Genomic DNA, 14,859 nt, shown 5'->3' with positions numbered 1-14,859 from the left:
GGGAGATAATGTCTGCATCCATAATTTATGAGAGACAATAATACTTGAAGAGATAAAAAAAAACCCTGATGAAGTTCCTAACCAGAACGAAACACGTTGGATATTGATCAAAATATTTCAAAATAAACAGAAAACTGTCCCAGAAAACAAGAAGCTACAAGCGTATCATTATTTCATATTTTAATTGATATATCTTTTATGGACATTACATACTGTACATAGGGCACTGAAAGAAACTTTTGTGGGTATTTGAGATATATATATATATATAGTATGTATAGTATATACCTTCATCATAAAATGTATGTGTTCTACAGATAATCTATACATATAGTTTTGGGGATCAGAATCAAAAATGGTATCAGGCCAATACAAAATTATCTCTGATGATTTTTCCTTGTTGACCTGTGTGTTCAGAGGTAGTCCTTCCCAAAAAATGTTGGGGGCATTGATGACGGTCATTTATGTTGAGATGTTACACATTTTAACCAGAAAAGAATACAATGTTAAGCACCAAGGATCCAATCCTTACAAGTGTTGAAATGCAAGAGAAGCCAAGAAAATGAATAGTTGTTGCAGAGCTATCCAGCATATTTAACATTTTCGTGATCAAATCATATAAATGAATGAATCAATCAATGAATTTAAATGTTCTTATACATTTGTATTAATCAATGAATCAATCCTTTACCTACCTTCACCTCTATATCCTTAGGGCTACTGCCCTTGGGGCTTTTATCAAGTTCTTGATTAAATAAAACATTCTTGCTTTCTTTCTATGGGTTCCAGTAGCGCACGCAGGGGGGGTTTCTGAGTACCCAGAACCCCCCCAGGAGTCTAAGGGCCCTAGGCAATACTCATTGGCAGATTGCTCTGCCTCCTGAACTCTGATCCCCTAGTCCCCAGTACCATTTGGTAGGTGGGATTCTCTAGTTTTTTATTCCATTAAAATCTAAGAAATCTATTTCCGGGAACTGGAGATATCTGCAGTCAAGCAAGCTGTCCTCCCACCAGAAAATTATGAATAATAAGCCCACTCCACTATACACCCCTCCTCTGCGTATTAGACATCCTCTACCACCCTGGAAGTTATGTATCAGGGCCCCTTCATTCAGCCCAATGCTCCCTTCTCTCACCATCTGTGCAGTAAAGGGGTAATTAGTGGAAATTACTAATCCAGGCCCTACATGCTGAGCGGTTGATATAATACCCCCTACCACCCGGGGGACATCAAAGCTTCCCCCAACCCTACCGCTGGAGGATCGGTTGGGGCCCCAATACATTGCTATGCCCAGGGGTCTACACTGCTGTTGACGCCCCTGTATGTATGTATGTAAATATATGTGTGTGTGTTTGTGTGTGTGTGTATATATATATATATATATATATATATATATATAATTATTATTATTATTATTTATATACATTTGGTCTATAATACTTTAACTGACCCGGCATATACTGGGTCACCTAAGTGTCCATCTCCGTGGAAACCCCTTCTGAAAATCCTGCGTTTGCCACTGGGTTCCTATAGTTTATTAAACTGTCATCCTGTCTGCCACTGCTGTGTGGCAATGTTTCATAGATGTGCTATATTCTTATAAAACGGCAATATGGGAAACATATACCTAAAAACCTAGAGATTGTGTAAACCATTATATATGTTTCTTATTAGGTGGATGGACAATTCTCCTATGGACTTTGTTGCATGGTCAAGTTATGAACCCAACTTTGCCAACAATGACGAGAACTGTGTTGTGATGTATAGAGACTTGGGTATGTGTTATCTATCTATCTATCTATCTATCTATCTATCTATCTATCTATCTATCTATCTATCTATCCAAGGGCGTAACTACCATAGGTGCAAGGGGTGCAGCTGCTATGGGGCCCAGTGCTGAAGGGGTCTAAGTAATATGTTTTACATACATTTATCACCATCAGTCGCTAAATAGGGGGTCCTTACAAACTTTTGCTATGGGGCCCACGAATATCTAGTTACGCCCCTGTATCTACCTATCTATCTAAATATAAATAAAAGCCTAACTACTCACCTTTTTTTGAGGTGTAGTTCCAACAGTGACCACTAGACAGACATATTGGGTGAAATGTAATAGGATGAGAGATTCAGAAAGTGAGAGATTTGGTAAGAAATCTCCAGTTTTTTTAAAGTGACAATCATTTACACAGCAAAACCAGTGTGATTTTGAAGTGTAAATGATTGCCGCTTTAAAAAAAACTGTAGATTTCTCCTCAAATCTCTCACTTTCTGAGTCTCTCATCCTATTAAATCTCACCCATTGACTCAATACAAAGCAAAGCAAAAAGATCAGTTTTAAACTTACTGAGAGGGAGCTGGGAAAACAGATATTGGTAGGTAGGAGCAGATAGGGACTAAGCTGTCATTTTAAAGGGCTTTAAATAAATATATATAGTACTTGTGTAGTTTCACGGCGCCGTTTGAAACTTGGCAGCCTGCCAGACTCTGGGCGCGTGCCGCTCTAGCTGTTTTCAGAGCTACGTTACCCGAAGCATGGCGAGTGCCCCGTGAGGGGCGGTGGTACGCATCCTATGACCTTTTCATACCCCCACCATCCACGTCGGCGTGGAGTTGAGAATAGAAAGTGTGGCGAGCGCAGCGAGCCCCGCGGATACCTTGACAGGTATCCGCGTCCCCTCCCGGACTTCACAGGTGTCTGTGTCCCCTCGCGGGGCTTGCTGCGCTCGCCACGCTTCGGGCATGGCGGCTCGCTGCGCTCGCCACACTCGCCACTAGTCTCAACTCCATGCCGACGTGGATAGTGGGGGTATGAAAAGGTCATAGGACACGTACAACTGCCCCTCACCACGCTTCAGGTTGGCGTGGATAGTGGAATTTACAAGGTCGACAGCTGTTGCATGGACTAGTGCCACTGTGAAGAGGTTTCAATAGTGTACCCCTAGACCCAACTAAATTTAGATGCTTTAGCGTCTAAATTTAGATGTACCCCTAGTCCCAACTAAATTCAGAGGCTTTAGCGTCTAAGTCCAGAAACCCCGGCTTCTTAGCGGATAGCAGTTAGTCGGGTTTCAGACGCTTTAGTGCATAAGTCCAGAAACCCCGGCTTCTTAGCGGCTAGCAGGTAGTCCGGTTTTCAGACGCTAAAGCGTCTAAGTTTTAGCGTCTGCATGGGGGACACGACCCCTTCGTAGCGGCTAGCAGATAGTCGGGTTTCAGACGATTTATCGTCTGAATCCTGACTCCCCCTTATTAGCGGCTTGCAGGTAGTCCGGTTTTCAGACGCTTTTGCATCTAAATTTAGCGTCTGCATGGGGGATTCCCCCTTTGGTAGCGGTGTGCCGGGGTGTGTAGTTTAGAAGCCCCGGCACATCAGCGGTGTGCCCGGGGTGTCCACTTTTACATGCCCCCGTTGTCAGCGGTGCGCAGGGCTGCCTATTTCACTGTGGAACTACAAGTACCACAGTGGCCTGTCAGCGACTGGGCAGCGCGCTGCTGCCTGGCGCTACGCTGATAACGTAGCTGACAATACGTAGCTTACAGCTAGAGCGGCACGCGCACAGTCAGACAGAGCTAGAGTGGCACGCGCACAGTTAAACAGAGCTTCTGGCAGGCTGCCAAGTTTCAGAGACAGAGACCAACGTTTCGGGGTATAAGTTACCACTTTGTCAAGGTGAAATGTGCAGGTTACTGCACATTTCACCTTGACAAAGGGGTGACTTATACCCCGAAACGTTGGTATGCTGTTTTTGCTATAATACACGTTTTTGAAAATTTCCCAGAGTGACGCTGTCTGCTTCTCCGTTTACTTCCACACATCTGTTCCGGAAAGCACCTGGGTCCCTGACCAGTTGGGGGAGTGCCAGGTCGACACACAACCCTCTATATATAAAAAAAATATATATATCTATATATATATTGCGTCCCCCTCCCTGCCCCCCGGAAAGGTGGGCAACCCTCCCAGATATCGCCAGACCCCTCCATCTCCCCGATGGCAAAATTACCGTGATTTGCAGCTTTTGGGTGGCGATGGGGCTAAATATGCAAATAGTGCAATTTGGCCCCACCCCTTCCATGGAGACTCACGAATTGCAGGACGTCTATATCAAGCCACACCCCCAGAAGTGCTGCTGACAGTCTCCTCTGCAGGCTTCTCCCAGAGAGGAGACTTTAAAAGCAGGCAACCCTAAATATAGAGACCTTCTTCTTATTATCTCTAGCAGAGAGATTCTCCACTCCAGTCCTGAAGCACAACCAACAGGATTTGTGGAACTCTTTCATTGAGCAAGTGAGTTGCTGGGTCAGTAATTATCCCACCTGCTACCAAAAATAACTAAGATCGAATGGCTATGAATGGCCTTATTTGTAGCCATTCAATGTCATTAACCAGCTGTAAATTAGGTTTTGCTAAATTAATAAGCCGAAAATAGGTATGTGTTCTATAATTTTATGAATGGTGTATTCATTTATATCTTTTTTTTTTTTATGAATGAATACACCATCGCATACCTCCCAACATGACCCTCTCCAGGAAGGACACATTGCTCTGCTCTTGCACTTCCCTCTTAATGTATGATTACCTTCATCTGTGTTGAACAGGTTCATTGAGAACAAATGTGCTGCAACACAGGTGATGGCAATCATACATTAAGAGGGAAGTGCAGGAGCAGAGCAATGTGTCCCTCCTGGAGAGGGTCATGTTGGGAGGTATGCCATCACTTGAATGCATACTTGCCTACCGGACCCTCTCCATGAGGGAGAAAATGCTCTGTTCCTGGACTTCCCTGGTAATGTATGATTGCCGTCACCTGTGGGGAGCTAGTTATCTGATAAGAAAGGTGTTTCACCACAGGTGATGGCAATCATACATTACCAGGGAAGTCCAGGAACAGAGCATTTCCTCCCTCATGGAGAGGGTCAGGTAGGCAATTTTGCTTGAATGGTGAATCCAAATTTACTATCAGGTCATACACATTGCAGGATTAAGCCTATATATAATATCACATGAAAAGCCTGTGTTTGTCCGTCTGTGCCTTACTCTGTAGGTTACCTTACAGGCTCAGCGATGCCTCTGATTAAATACCCTCCCATGGCGAGGCCACTGCTGTTGTTGTCCTCCATGATCCTGAGAAATATGTGATGAGCTCCACCCGGAAGAGCTCAGCACAAGCCTCTCAGTCTCTGACCTCTTGTGCAAATTCTCATGGGACTCAGTCAACTCCCAGTAATGCACTACACACTTGTGCAGTCAGTGTGCCTTGGCTCCCGATGCTCAGCACCATTAATTATTGTCACATTTTTTAAAACGAATAAAATATCTTTAAAAAAATAAAATAAAATCATTGTCACATTGGCAGATAGGTGAAGCTGCAGCACTACCTCAGTCCCATGCACAAAACCCTGTTTAAAAAAAAAAAAATGCCAACCACAGGGGCCCCCTATATAGAGGGAGGCCCAGGGGTACTGACCCCCTGAGCCCCTCTTAATCCGGCCCTGGTCGTATGCTTAATACGGCCAATAATTCAGTAGAAAATATGCCTTGAAAATTCTCCTCATTTTCCAGGTGTATTTACCTGAAGACTGCACAGATCAAGTCAGGTCCGTGCGGGCTTCTCTGTGTAAACAATGTAAAAAATAATAAAAAAAAGGTGTGCAGTCCCCTTGCCTGGTAATTACCAGCCCACGGGATCATTGAGGCAATTACCAGCCCAACAGCTGGGGTCCCCCTGTATTTGTATAACCAGCAGGCTAATGCCACAGCCGGGGACACTTTTTATACAAGGTCCCCAGGCCAAAGCATAAACCTGTGGCTGGTCAGTTCTGGCCAGGACCCTGGGGGAGTGGGGGCCCCCAGTAAAGGGGTCCCCTGGCCCAGGCTGAAGCCCGCTGGCTGTCCCTGGTGCCCCTGGGCGGTGGGCATTGGGCTGATGGTATAAAAGTGTAAAAAAAATAGTAAACTATTGGGTTTTGTTGTGGAACTACAAGTCCCAATAAGTCTTCCCCGCATGCAGGGACTTGGAGAACCACAAGTCCCAGCATGTGGTGCATTAATGGCCTCGCTGGGTATTGTATTTCTACAACAGAACCAATAGCCCAATAAATCCCACACACACCTAGGGCGATACCCTTTAGAAGCCTATGGGCTTCTTTTCGCCGCCCGAAGCCTCCGCCGCAAACCCGCCGACCCCCCTGTCCCCCTCCCTCTGGCTTACCTTAGTCCAGGTCCTCCTGGACCCGGAAGGTAAGCCCTTCCTCCCCCTAGTAAAGCAGACTGACGTCCTTCCGGCTGCAGGGGGAGGAGGAGGCGTCGGGGACAGCCTGCTTAGCTGTCCCCGGCGTGAGGGGAGAAGCAGGCGGCAGGGAGATGATGGAGACACCACACCGCGATGCTAGTACATATGCGCTGGCATCGCGGCAGGCGAGCGGCGAAGGGCAGCGATGTATTTTAATACATCCCGCCCCTAGAAAACTTTAATACATACTACAATCACCCATACATACTTACCTATAGGGTCCATCATAGACATGTCCTCTGTCTATGGTGGAAACTGCCCATAGTCAGCCATGTTAAACTAATAACATGTGTGGAAAGTCCGTGGAGTGTTCAGACTAGCTGTCCCTACCTCTATTGCCGGGATTGAGCGTGGCGGGTTGGGAGATCCGTGCGCCGCTGGGGATGCCGCACGTCCTCTCTCTTCTTCCGATCGCTCTGGTGCCAGGACCGGGTGCGGAGGGTTGGGAGATGTGCGTGCTTTGGTAGATGGAGATGCCGCACGCCTCCTCTCTGCTCCCGTCAGTCCGAACGGTCACCTGGTACGGCAGATGTTACTTGAGCTCTGATGGAATGGAGCTTGCTTCCTGAGGTGGGGAACACACTGGGGGAGCCACGGGGTAGCCTCTTCTACGCGTTTCGTGCCTTTGGGCACTCAAGAAAAAGTGCCCAAAGGCACGAAAAGTGCCCAAAGTGCCCAAAGGCACTTTTTCAAGAAAAAGTGCCCAAAGGCACGAAACGCGTAGAAGAGGCTACCCCGTGGCTCCCCCAGTGTGTTCCCCACCTCAGGAAGCAAGCTCCATTCCATCAGAGCTCAAGTAACATCTGCCGTACCAGGTGACCGTTCGGGCTGACGTGAGCAGAGAGGAGGCATGTGGCATCTCCATCTACCAAAGCATGCACATCTCCCAATCCTCCGCACCCGGTCCCGGCACCAGAGCGCTCGGAAGAAGAGAGAGGACGTGCGGCGTCCCCACCGGCAGCGGCGCACGGATCTCCCAACCCGCCACGCTCGATCCCGGCAATAGAGGTAGGTATAGCTAGTCTGCACACTCCACGGACTTTCCACATCAGCTCAGAGGAGCTGTAAGCATTACCAATAACCAGCATTTTATTTTCAGGTGTTTTCCAAACTTACTTTCCTTTCCTTTTTCTTATTATCTATTCTTTTAAATTAGCGCTCATCCCCATAACTTTATTTATCTGCCAGAAATTATTGAGCTGCTGTTTTACCTCACTCCAGCGCAGTGAAAAAAAACCCCATTTTTAATAACATGTGTGTCTATGGAGCAACGCACAGCCAATCAGCCACAGAGCTCCTGATTGGCTGAGGAAGGATCCGGTGAATGACATCACCGGGTTTTTTTCCCCTGGTGAGCAACTCGGCCAAGACTGAAAACGCCCCATAAAATCCTATTTAGCTGTAACAGCTTCTAGAACAATGCAGCTTTCAGGTGTACATGTGTGTTGACTGTAATAATAGTGTGTAATTCATTTTTACTCATAAGCTATTTCTCCATCTTCTATTAAAGGATATTGGAATGATATAAACTGCGGCTATCCAAATGCATTTATCTGTGAAAGAAAAACCAGTTCCATCAATGTAACATTTGCACCAACTGCACCTGCACCAGATGGTGGGTGCCCATCAGACTGGCTCTCATTTGGTAAACAGGTAATTTTCATCATAACTACTATTTCTGTTTTGTGTGTAGCTAATAGGATATAGTCAAAACCGTACCACAATTAGCCGCATCTGATGTCGGTATAACGAGTAGAAAGAGAATGCGCAGCACAACCTATTTCTACTATCCCGTGAGGAGAGCCATGCCAGTGCAGCATGGCCCCAGCCCCCCCCCCAATCATTCATCGCTGGGTCCCCACGGCCGCCAATATTGCTTCGCTGGGGTTATTCTGGTTCACTTGCAGAGGCAAATTCACTCTAAGATGGACAAAACCATGTGCACTGCAGGTAGGGCTGATGTAACATGTGCAAGGAGAGTTAGAGTTAGGTGAGTTATTTTGTTTCTGTGCAGGGTCAATACTGGCTGCTTTATTATTACACTGCAATATAGATATCAGTTTGAAGTACAACCCCCCACCCAAATCTAACTTTCTCTCTGCACATGTTACATCTGCCCCACCTGCAGTGCACATGGTTTTGTCCATCTGAGAGTGAATTTGCCTTTACGCGTGAGTCAGAATAATCCCCGTGTGTACACAGCATAGTAAATGTGAGTATTACATTTAATAGGGCACCACTTACTGGAACTGATTCCTAATATAAGAAGTCACCTTATATTTTTATGTCTTGGAATCTAATATCAATATCATTTATATCATGGTCCTATATACTGTATTTACATTCCTTTTGTACAGTAAATAAGGTACTTGTGTAATATCTGGGCGCCCGATTTTTTTCATTGCAGGGTAAAAAATCATATCGCATGCGATGCGATGCAACGCGATTGGATCCGATGTTTTATTGTACAGGCACTTAGATGCCTGATTCCTATGTTAAATGCCCCCCCAGACCCGATTTTTGATTGTAGACCCACCCTGATGGGTAATTACTATGTTAAATGGCCCCCCATTGTTAATGCCACCCCACTATCAACGCCAACGGTACGCGTCCGCCGACCTTTTCATACCCCCACTATCCACGTCAGCGTATGGAGTTATATAGTGTGGCGAGCGCAGCGAGCCCGAAGTGTGGCGAGCGCAGCGATCCCCGGGAGTGGACGCGGATTACTTCACATATATTCCGCGTCCGCTCGCCACATCAACTCCATGCGACGTGGATAGTGGGGGTATGAAAAGGTTTGAGGACTCGTATCGCCGCCCCTCGCGGGCTGGCTGCGCTCGCCACGCTTCGGGTTGGCGTTGATACTGGGGTGGCGTTAACAATGGTGTGCAATGCGACGCAATGTTAAAATTGTACACTCTGCCCGGGAAAGGCTCAAAATCGGGTCGCATCGCATGCCTTAATTAGTGGTATGCGATGCGATATATCGGGCGCACAGATATTACACAAGTACCGTAAATAATAATAATAGACATCATTAGGGTTTCTGTGATAACTAAAGAAGGCAGAATACCATTACCTTGAGCTTTATACATCAATAAGACAGGAATTATGCAGGGTACACACCAAAAGTATTTGGCCCTAATTCACCCAATTTAGATACAATCTTGATCGATTGTATGTAGATTGGGCATATTTTGGGGCCAATCAGATCTCATTCCGATCCGATGCGCGACCCCACGGGTCATTTGGTTGTTTTACAGATCCTACCTGCAGCAGGTAGGATCTGTAAAAGACCCATTCACCTGGATACAGGTCGCGATCGGATCGAGATCGGATCAGATGCCAATCGCATCAAGATCATGTGCGCTGACAGACCGAGAGCTAATCGCACGATTGCCTCGCGATCGGCATCGTTTAGGTGTGTACCCAGCATTAGTCTGACTGTACTGGGGTCATACACTCTGTTACCATATTTAACTTGTATAATGTTATTAAATGAACCCCAATATTGTACTTGGGTGCATCCAGCAACCGACCATATTGTGCCAACTGTGTATTATTATTATCGTTTATTTATATGGCACCACAAGGGTTCCGCAGCGCCTGACAATACATAGATGAGTGAAACACAAGAAATAAAGAATGATAGTACAAGGCAAATTAGGACAAGTACATGGTAAATAAAGACAGTTCCATCAGGGGACAGGACACTGATGCAATTATCAGGGGGGCAGAGATATATTCTAAGAAAAGCGGACTTCAAAGTCTGTGTGACGAAACGCGTAGGGGCGTGGCCTGGCGTCGGTCAACTCTGTGAGAGTGTAACCGCTCCGACTGTGCTGATCGTGGCAGACGTATGCTGTTAACATCCGCAGTTGTGTGAAACCGCCATCCGCGGTACGTGATCCATCTATGTGTATATAACATTGGATTTTAACTACCCCATTTTATGTTAAACAATACTTGCACTATGGAGCGCTCCGTTTGTTTGTTGTTCTAGATATATATATATATATATACAGCTAGTGACCATTCAGATATCATAGTAAGGAGAACTGTAATTTAATAATATATTATGTATCTAAAGTGTTATAAAATATTTGGAAAAGAAAAAGATGAAGTGGTTGAATGGCCACAGGCAAGATCCGCGTGTCAGACGTTACAAGGAAATTTGGCCAGCATACACGACAACCTGGTACAAGGTAAGTCATTTAATAATGGGCTATTCTTTCTTGGCAAATGCAGGGGACCCCCAGTTGCATGGAAACCCCCCTTCTCTGCAGCCTGGCTAGCAGCTAATGCATAAAGTATAATAGACAGAATGGATCAGCTGCAGATGCCCAGTTCCTATCTGGTCAATGGCGCACATGGGGCAGGGTGGAGGGGGGGAGGGGGTCTGAGTACCCAGAGATCACCCCATTGGTTCCCAAACTTTTTCGAGTCATGGTACCCCAGAGTATCAAATGTTTCTTCACGGGACTCCTAGGCCAATAGTTTCTTATTGTGAATTTAGAAAAAAATAAAAAAATTAAGTGAATTGTGTTTATATGTAATCCTTAAGTTATTTATGTGGGGACGGGGAAGATTTGCTTCTGTTTGTCCATATATGTTATGATTGGAAGTCACAAACCCTGGTTTTGCCTTTTACATTGACCATAAATAATTTGAATTTTGAATGGAGCAGCTGCCTAAGGCACCTCTGCAAGTGTCCAAAGGCACGCCTGGGTGGCATGGCACACAGTTTGGGAACCACTGCCTTAGATTGTAGCATTAGAGTGATCCGTGCTTTAGCAGATCGCTGAAGAGAACTGTAAGGCACCCTGTGACTCAGCCGCAATGGGAGATGTGGGCAGGGCTGCCGAGAGGGTGGGGGAGTGGGTACTAATTACCCGGGCCCAGGCTTGCTGTAGGGGATGCCGGGGGCCCTGGTTCAACCCCCCTTCCCTGTGTATCCCTCCTGGGCTGTAGCAGCAGCACACACCTTTCCCAGGTCGCATCAGTGATACTCTAATGCTGTGCCTGCTGTCAGCACAGAACATGCTGTAAAGGTGTGTGCTGCTTCTACAGCCCGGGAGGGACACACAAGCACAGCAGGCACAGCATTTGAGTATCACTGATGCGACCTGGTACTTTATCACCAGCCAATCAGCTCCTGACTGTTAAGTTACAGGCTGGATTTAAAAAGGGACAGTTAGAAGCTGATTAGTGCCAGGCACCTTATCACTTCTCCTCCCTTATAACTGCTTCATACACCTACCACCACCCCCCGTGAGGAAATGTATGCCGAGTTGGGCTCCTTTGTGGCAGATAGTCTCTCAGGCCTCCAGGACTTAGCAAATAGTGATTTAACAGGGTCTACGCCGTTTTGGGCATACCGCCTGACTTCATGTCCTGAAGACCTGCGGTATGCCCGAAATGGTGTAGACCCTTTTAAATCACTATTTGCTAAGTCCTGGAGTGACGCTTATTCTTCAGCATATTACATTGGTAGCCCCCACTGCAATGGGAGCATGGAGAAGACACCCAGGCAAGTTCACATCGCCCCAGTGAAAGGCATTGAGTGCCAGTTGTTTGGCTATTCTCTCTCTCTCTCTATTGTGACAAGGATCACAAACACGGGGACTCAGATGAAGATGTTGTTGTTTATTTTGAACAGCAGGTCACAGCATAGCAGGTTAATCCATAAGCATTCGTTATTACAGGCAGTAGCATACAGGCAATCATAGACTTTTGCAAAGGCTCCAATGGCCCCTACAATAGCCCACACACCACATCCTATCCCTTGGGCAGCTAATCCACCTTCAAGAGCAAGCTGACTCTGCCCCGGAAATCCTTACATCAGGAAATCCCAGGTGCTGCTGATAACACACCTGGGATTCTGCTACTGCTCCCAAAACCTGGTCTGGATCCTCCACATTACTTTCATGTGGAGAGCTGCTGTCTCTGCCACAATATATATTTATTTATTCATCAGTGGAACTCTTGTGCCTTCAGTGTATAACCCTCATGTCTTTTGAAAGGTATAAGGCGCCTATTGAATTATGTTGTTGTTAACTCATACCATTACTTAACTCTTATGCCTAGAAATAAATGACACAAACACCTTATCTAAAAATAACGACACTGACACCAACTGCGTAAGGTTAAAAAGGTCATAGTTGTTTATTTAAGTGGTATGACCCCTATTTGTATAAGGGATGGCAAAGAAAGCGCTTGAGACCAGCACCATAAACGCAGGTCTTGCCATGGTAGCGACCTCAGCGCCGCCAATGGCCACACCCCTTCTTGTGGGTACAGCCTGCGCTGTGACGGACATACCGCCCCCTTCTATTGCATGACGTGGACCTTCCATGAAGGCAAACGCCCCCAGCCGGAACTGGGGACTCGCCCGCCTTCTTGGCAAAGGGGGGGCAATACCGCACAGAGACCACCTGACACCCCACCTGCTTGCTGGTCGAGAGCGCCTTCTCGCCGATTGTTAACTAAAGCTATGGAAATAGAGAACCAAATTTGGTGGAAATGGCTTGATGCCAGGTAGCACAGAGAGAAGGGTAGGGAGGGTGGGGATCCAGAATCAAAAAGGCTCACTTCCTGTCTCTGATCACTGATATAACCCTCTCTGGCTGCCGCCCCCCTGCTACCTGATTGGCAGAACTAACTGCCACTCCACTACTATTTCCATAGGGCTTTACACAGATGCTTCTGCTGTATATTGCTTGTGGACAACAAATTCACAGGCTCTTATATTCCCTCCAGCCTATGCGGCCCTCGCTCTGTCAAATCTATGTGTACCAGACTTGCTGAATGTCAGCATATAGCAGTATCTTTCCCTCTTTACGTCAGATACTTCATACTTGCCTACCTGACCCTCTCCATGAGGGAGAAAATGCTCTGTTCCTGGACTTCCCTGGTAATGTATGATTGCCATCTCCTGTGGTGAAACACCTTTCTTATCAATTACCTAGCTCCCCACAGGTGATGGCAATCATACATTATCAGGGAAGTCCAGGAACAGAGCATTTTCTCCCTCATGGAGAGGGTCAGGTAGGCAAGTATGGATAGACTTCCAGGGGTATGCTCATCAGCAGAGTGGTATGTATAAAAAAACCAACGTTAGGGTATAATTTTACGTGACTGTGATGGTACGAAGTTTAAGTGCTTTTTAGAGCTTATTTACAGATCTTTCCTGCCACCTTGTGGTTATATAGTGGTAAAGATCTATACAAATGTGATACACACAATTTCACCAAGTGATAATAGATTTAAAAGATTTTTTGTATAGCTCACTTCTTTTATTGGTAAGATTTCTATGATTCTGAGGCCTCATAAATATCCAGTCGAGAACCTTAAAACCTAAAAACAAGCTCCCAAGTGGAAAGAACTATTAGTGGGATATTGTATATAAAAAAATTACAATAATGCACAAAGTCTGTGGGCGCCCAATGTGTTTTGTCCCTTCTTTCTATATGGTACTTCTTCAGGGGTCAGACTGAGCCCCAGATGTGCTATTTATGAAGCAATATTGGATGTGAATGTATATTGTAAGAATGATCCAGTAAGGCTATGGGGGTATTCGATGTAAAATTGGGACTGTGCTTAACGCATGAAGGCATTGAGCCTTGCTCGGGTTAGAAATTGAGTAATGGTAGGTTTATTAATTTACAGATGATGTATCTGATCTCCTTATCATTGTTGAGACTGACAGGTAATGGGACTGTGTTTGATGTAGTCCCTTCTTTGCCAAAATTGTTTTATTTCTCTGATTCCTTTAAACTTGAGTGTGGAATGGACACACTGGTGGTATTCTTTAAAGCGTTGAGAGATGGGATGTTGTGTTTGTGGGTTCCCCTAGTCTTATTTTAAGTAGCCTTATGGATCTACCTACAATTTTTTGGTAGGGACATTCCAGAAGGTACCGGATGAGTTTTGAATGGCATGGGAATGGCATGGGACATTGTCTTTGATTATTATCTGTTTGCCATTAGTGGTAGAAATAATTGTTTGAGTAGGTTAGGTTTAATCTACTAGAATGTTCGTGTTTGTGGTCTGTGCCAGAGTAGGTGTAGGAATATGGTTCGTTCTTGACTAGTTTCATTTTTTATGTCTGGTGCTTTCAGGAATACAATTTTGGGTTTGGGAGGAAGAATATCTGATAGAATCTAGTCTTGAAGGAGGATGTGCTAGTATCCGTTAATGATTTAGCACATTTGGTTGTCCTGTCTTTGGAATGTGTGATAAAGTATACATTGACACAAACAAGATATATAGAAGTGGAGCGCTAAAAGTATAAGGATCATTTGGATATTACAATAAAAGTAACATTTTATTATTAGGAATGAATTAACATGAAATATGCAAAAAAAAAAAAAAAATGTAAAATGCAATAAGTGTACTGGTATATGTATTAGAAAACAATAATTAGTTAAAAAAATATAAATAAACAATAACTATAAAAGGTTGTATACTTATTGATACTGGAGTTCTGCTTGTCCTTCTATATCTCCTAAGAGAATTATTATGAGTTCACTTCCCCACTGGGTGACTTTACCAGATAACGAAATA

General features: G+C 45.3%; 1 protein-coding gene across 1 annotated transcript in view; it reads left to right on the top strand.

Annotated features, from left to right (window-relative positions):
• Positions 1-14,859, top strand: part of LOC146081230 (macrophage mannose receptor 1-like) — a 146,663-nt gene that overhangs the window by 86,738 nt on the left and 45,066 nt on the right. Inside the window, exons 19-21 of the mRNA XM_083189335.1 lie at positions 1,676-1,776; positions 7,802-7,944; positions 10,385-10,499. Of these exons, the coding sequence (XP_083045461.1) occupies positions 1,676-1,776; positions 7,802-7,944; positions 10,385-10,499 (359 nt within the window). The remainder of the gene's footprint in view (positions 1-1,675; positions 1,777-7,801; positions 7,945-10,384; positions 10,500-14,859) is intronic.

The sequence above is a fragment of the Crinia signifera genome, chromosome 5, assembly GCF_055691185.1.
Source record: "Crinia signifera chromosome 5, ASM5569118v1, whole genome shotgun sequence".
Classification (NCBI taxonomy): domain Eukaryota; kingdom Metazoa; phylum Chordata; class Amphibia; order Anura; family Myobatrachidae; genus Crinia; species Crinia signifera.
This window is presented reverse-complemented; position numbering and strand designations above follow the sequence as displayed.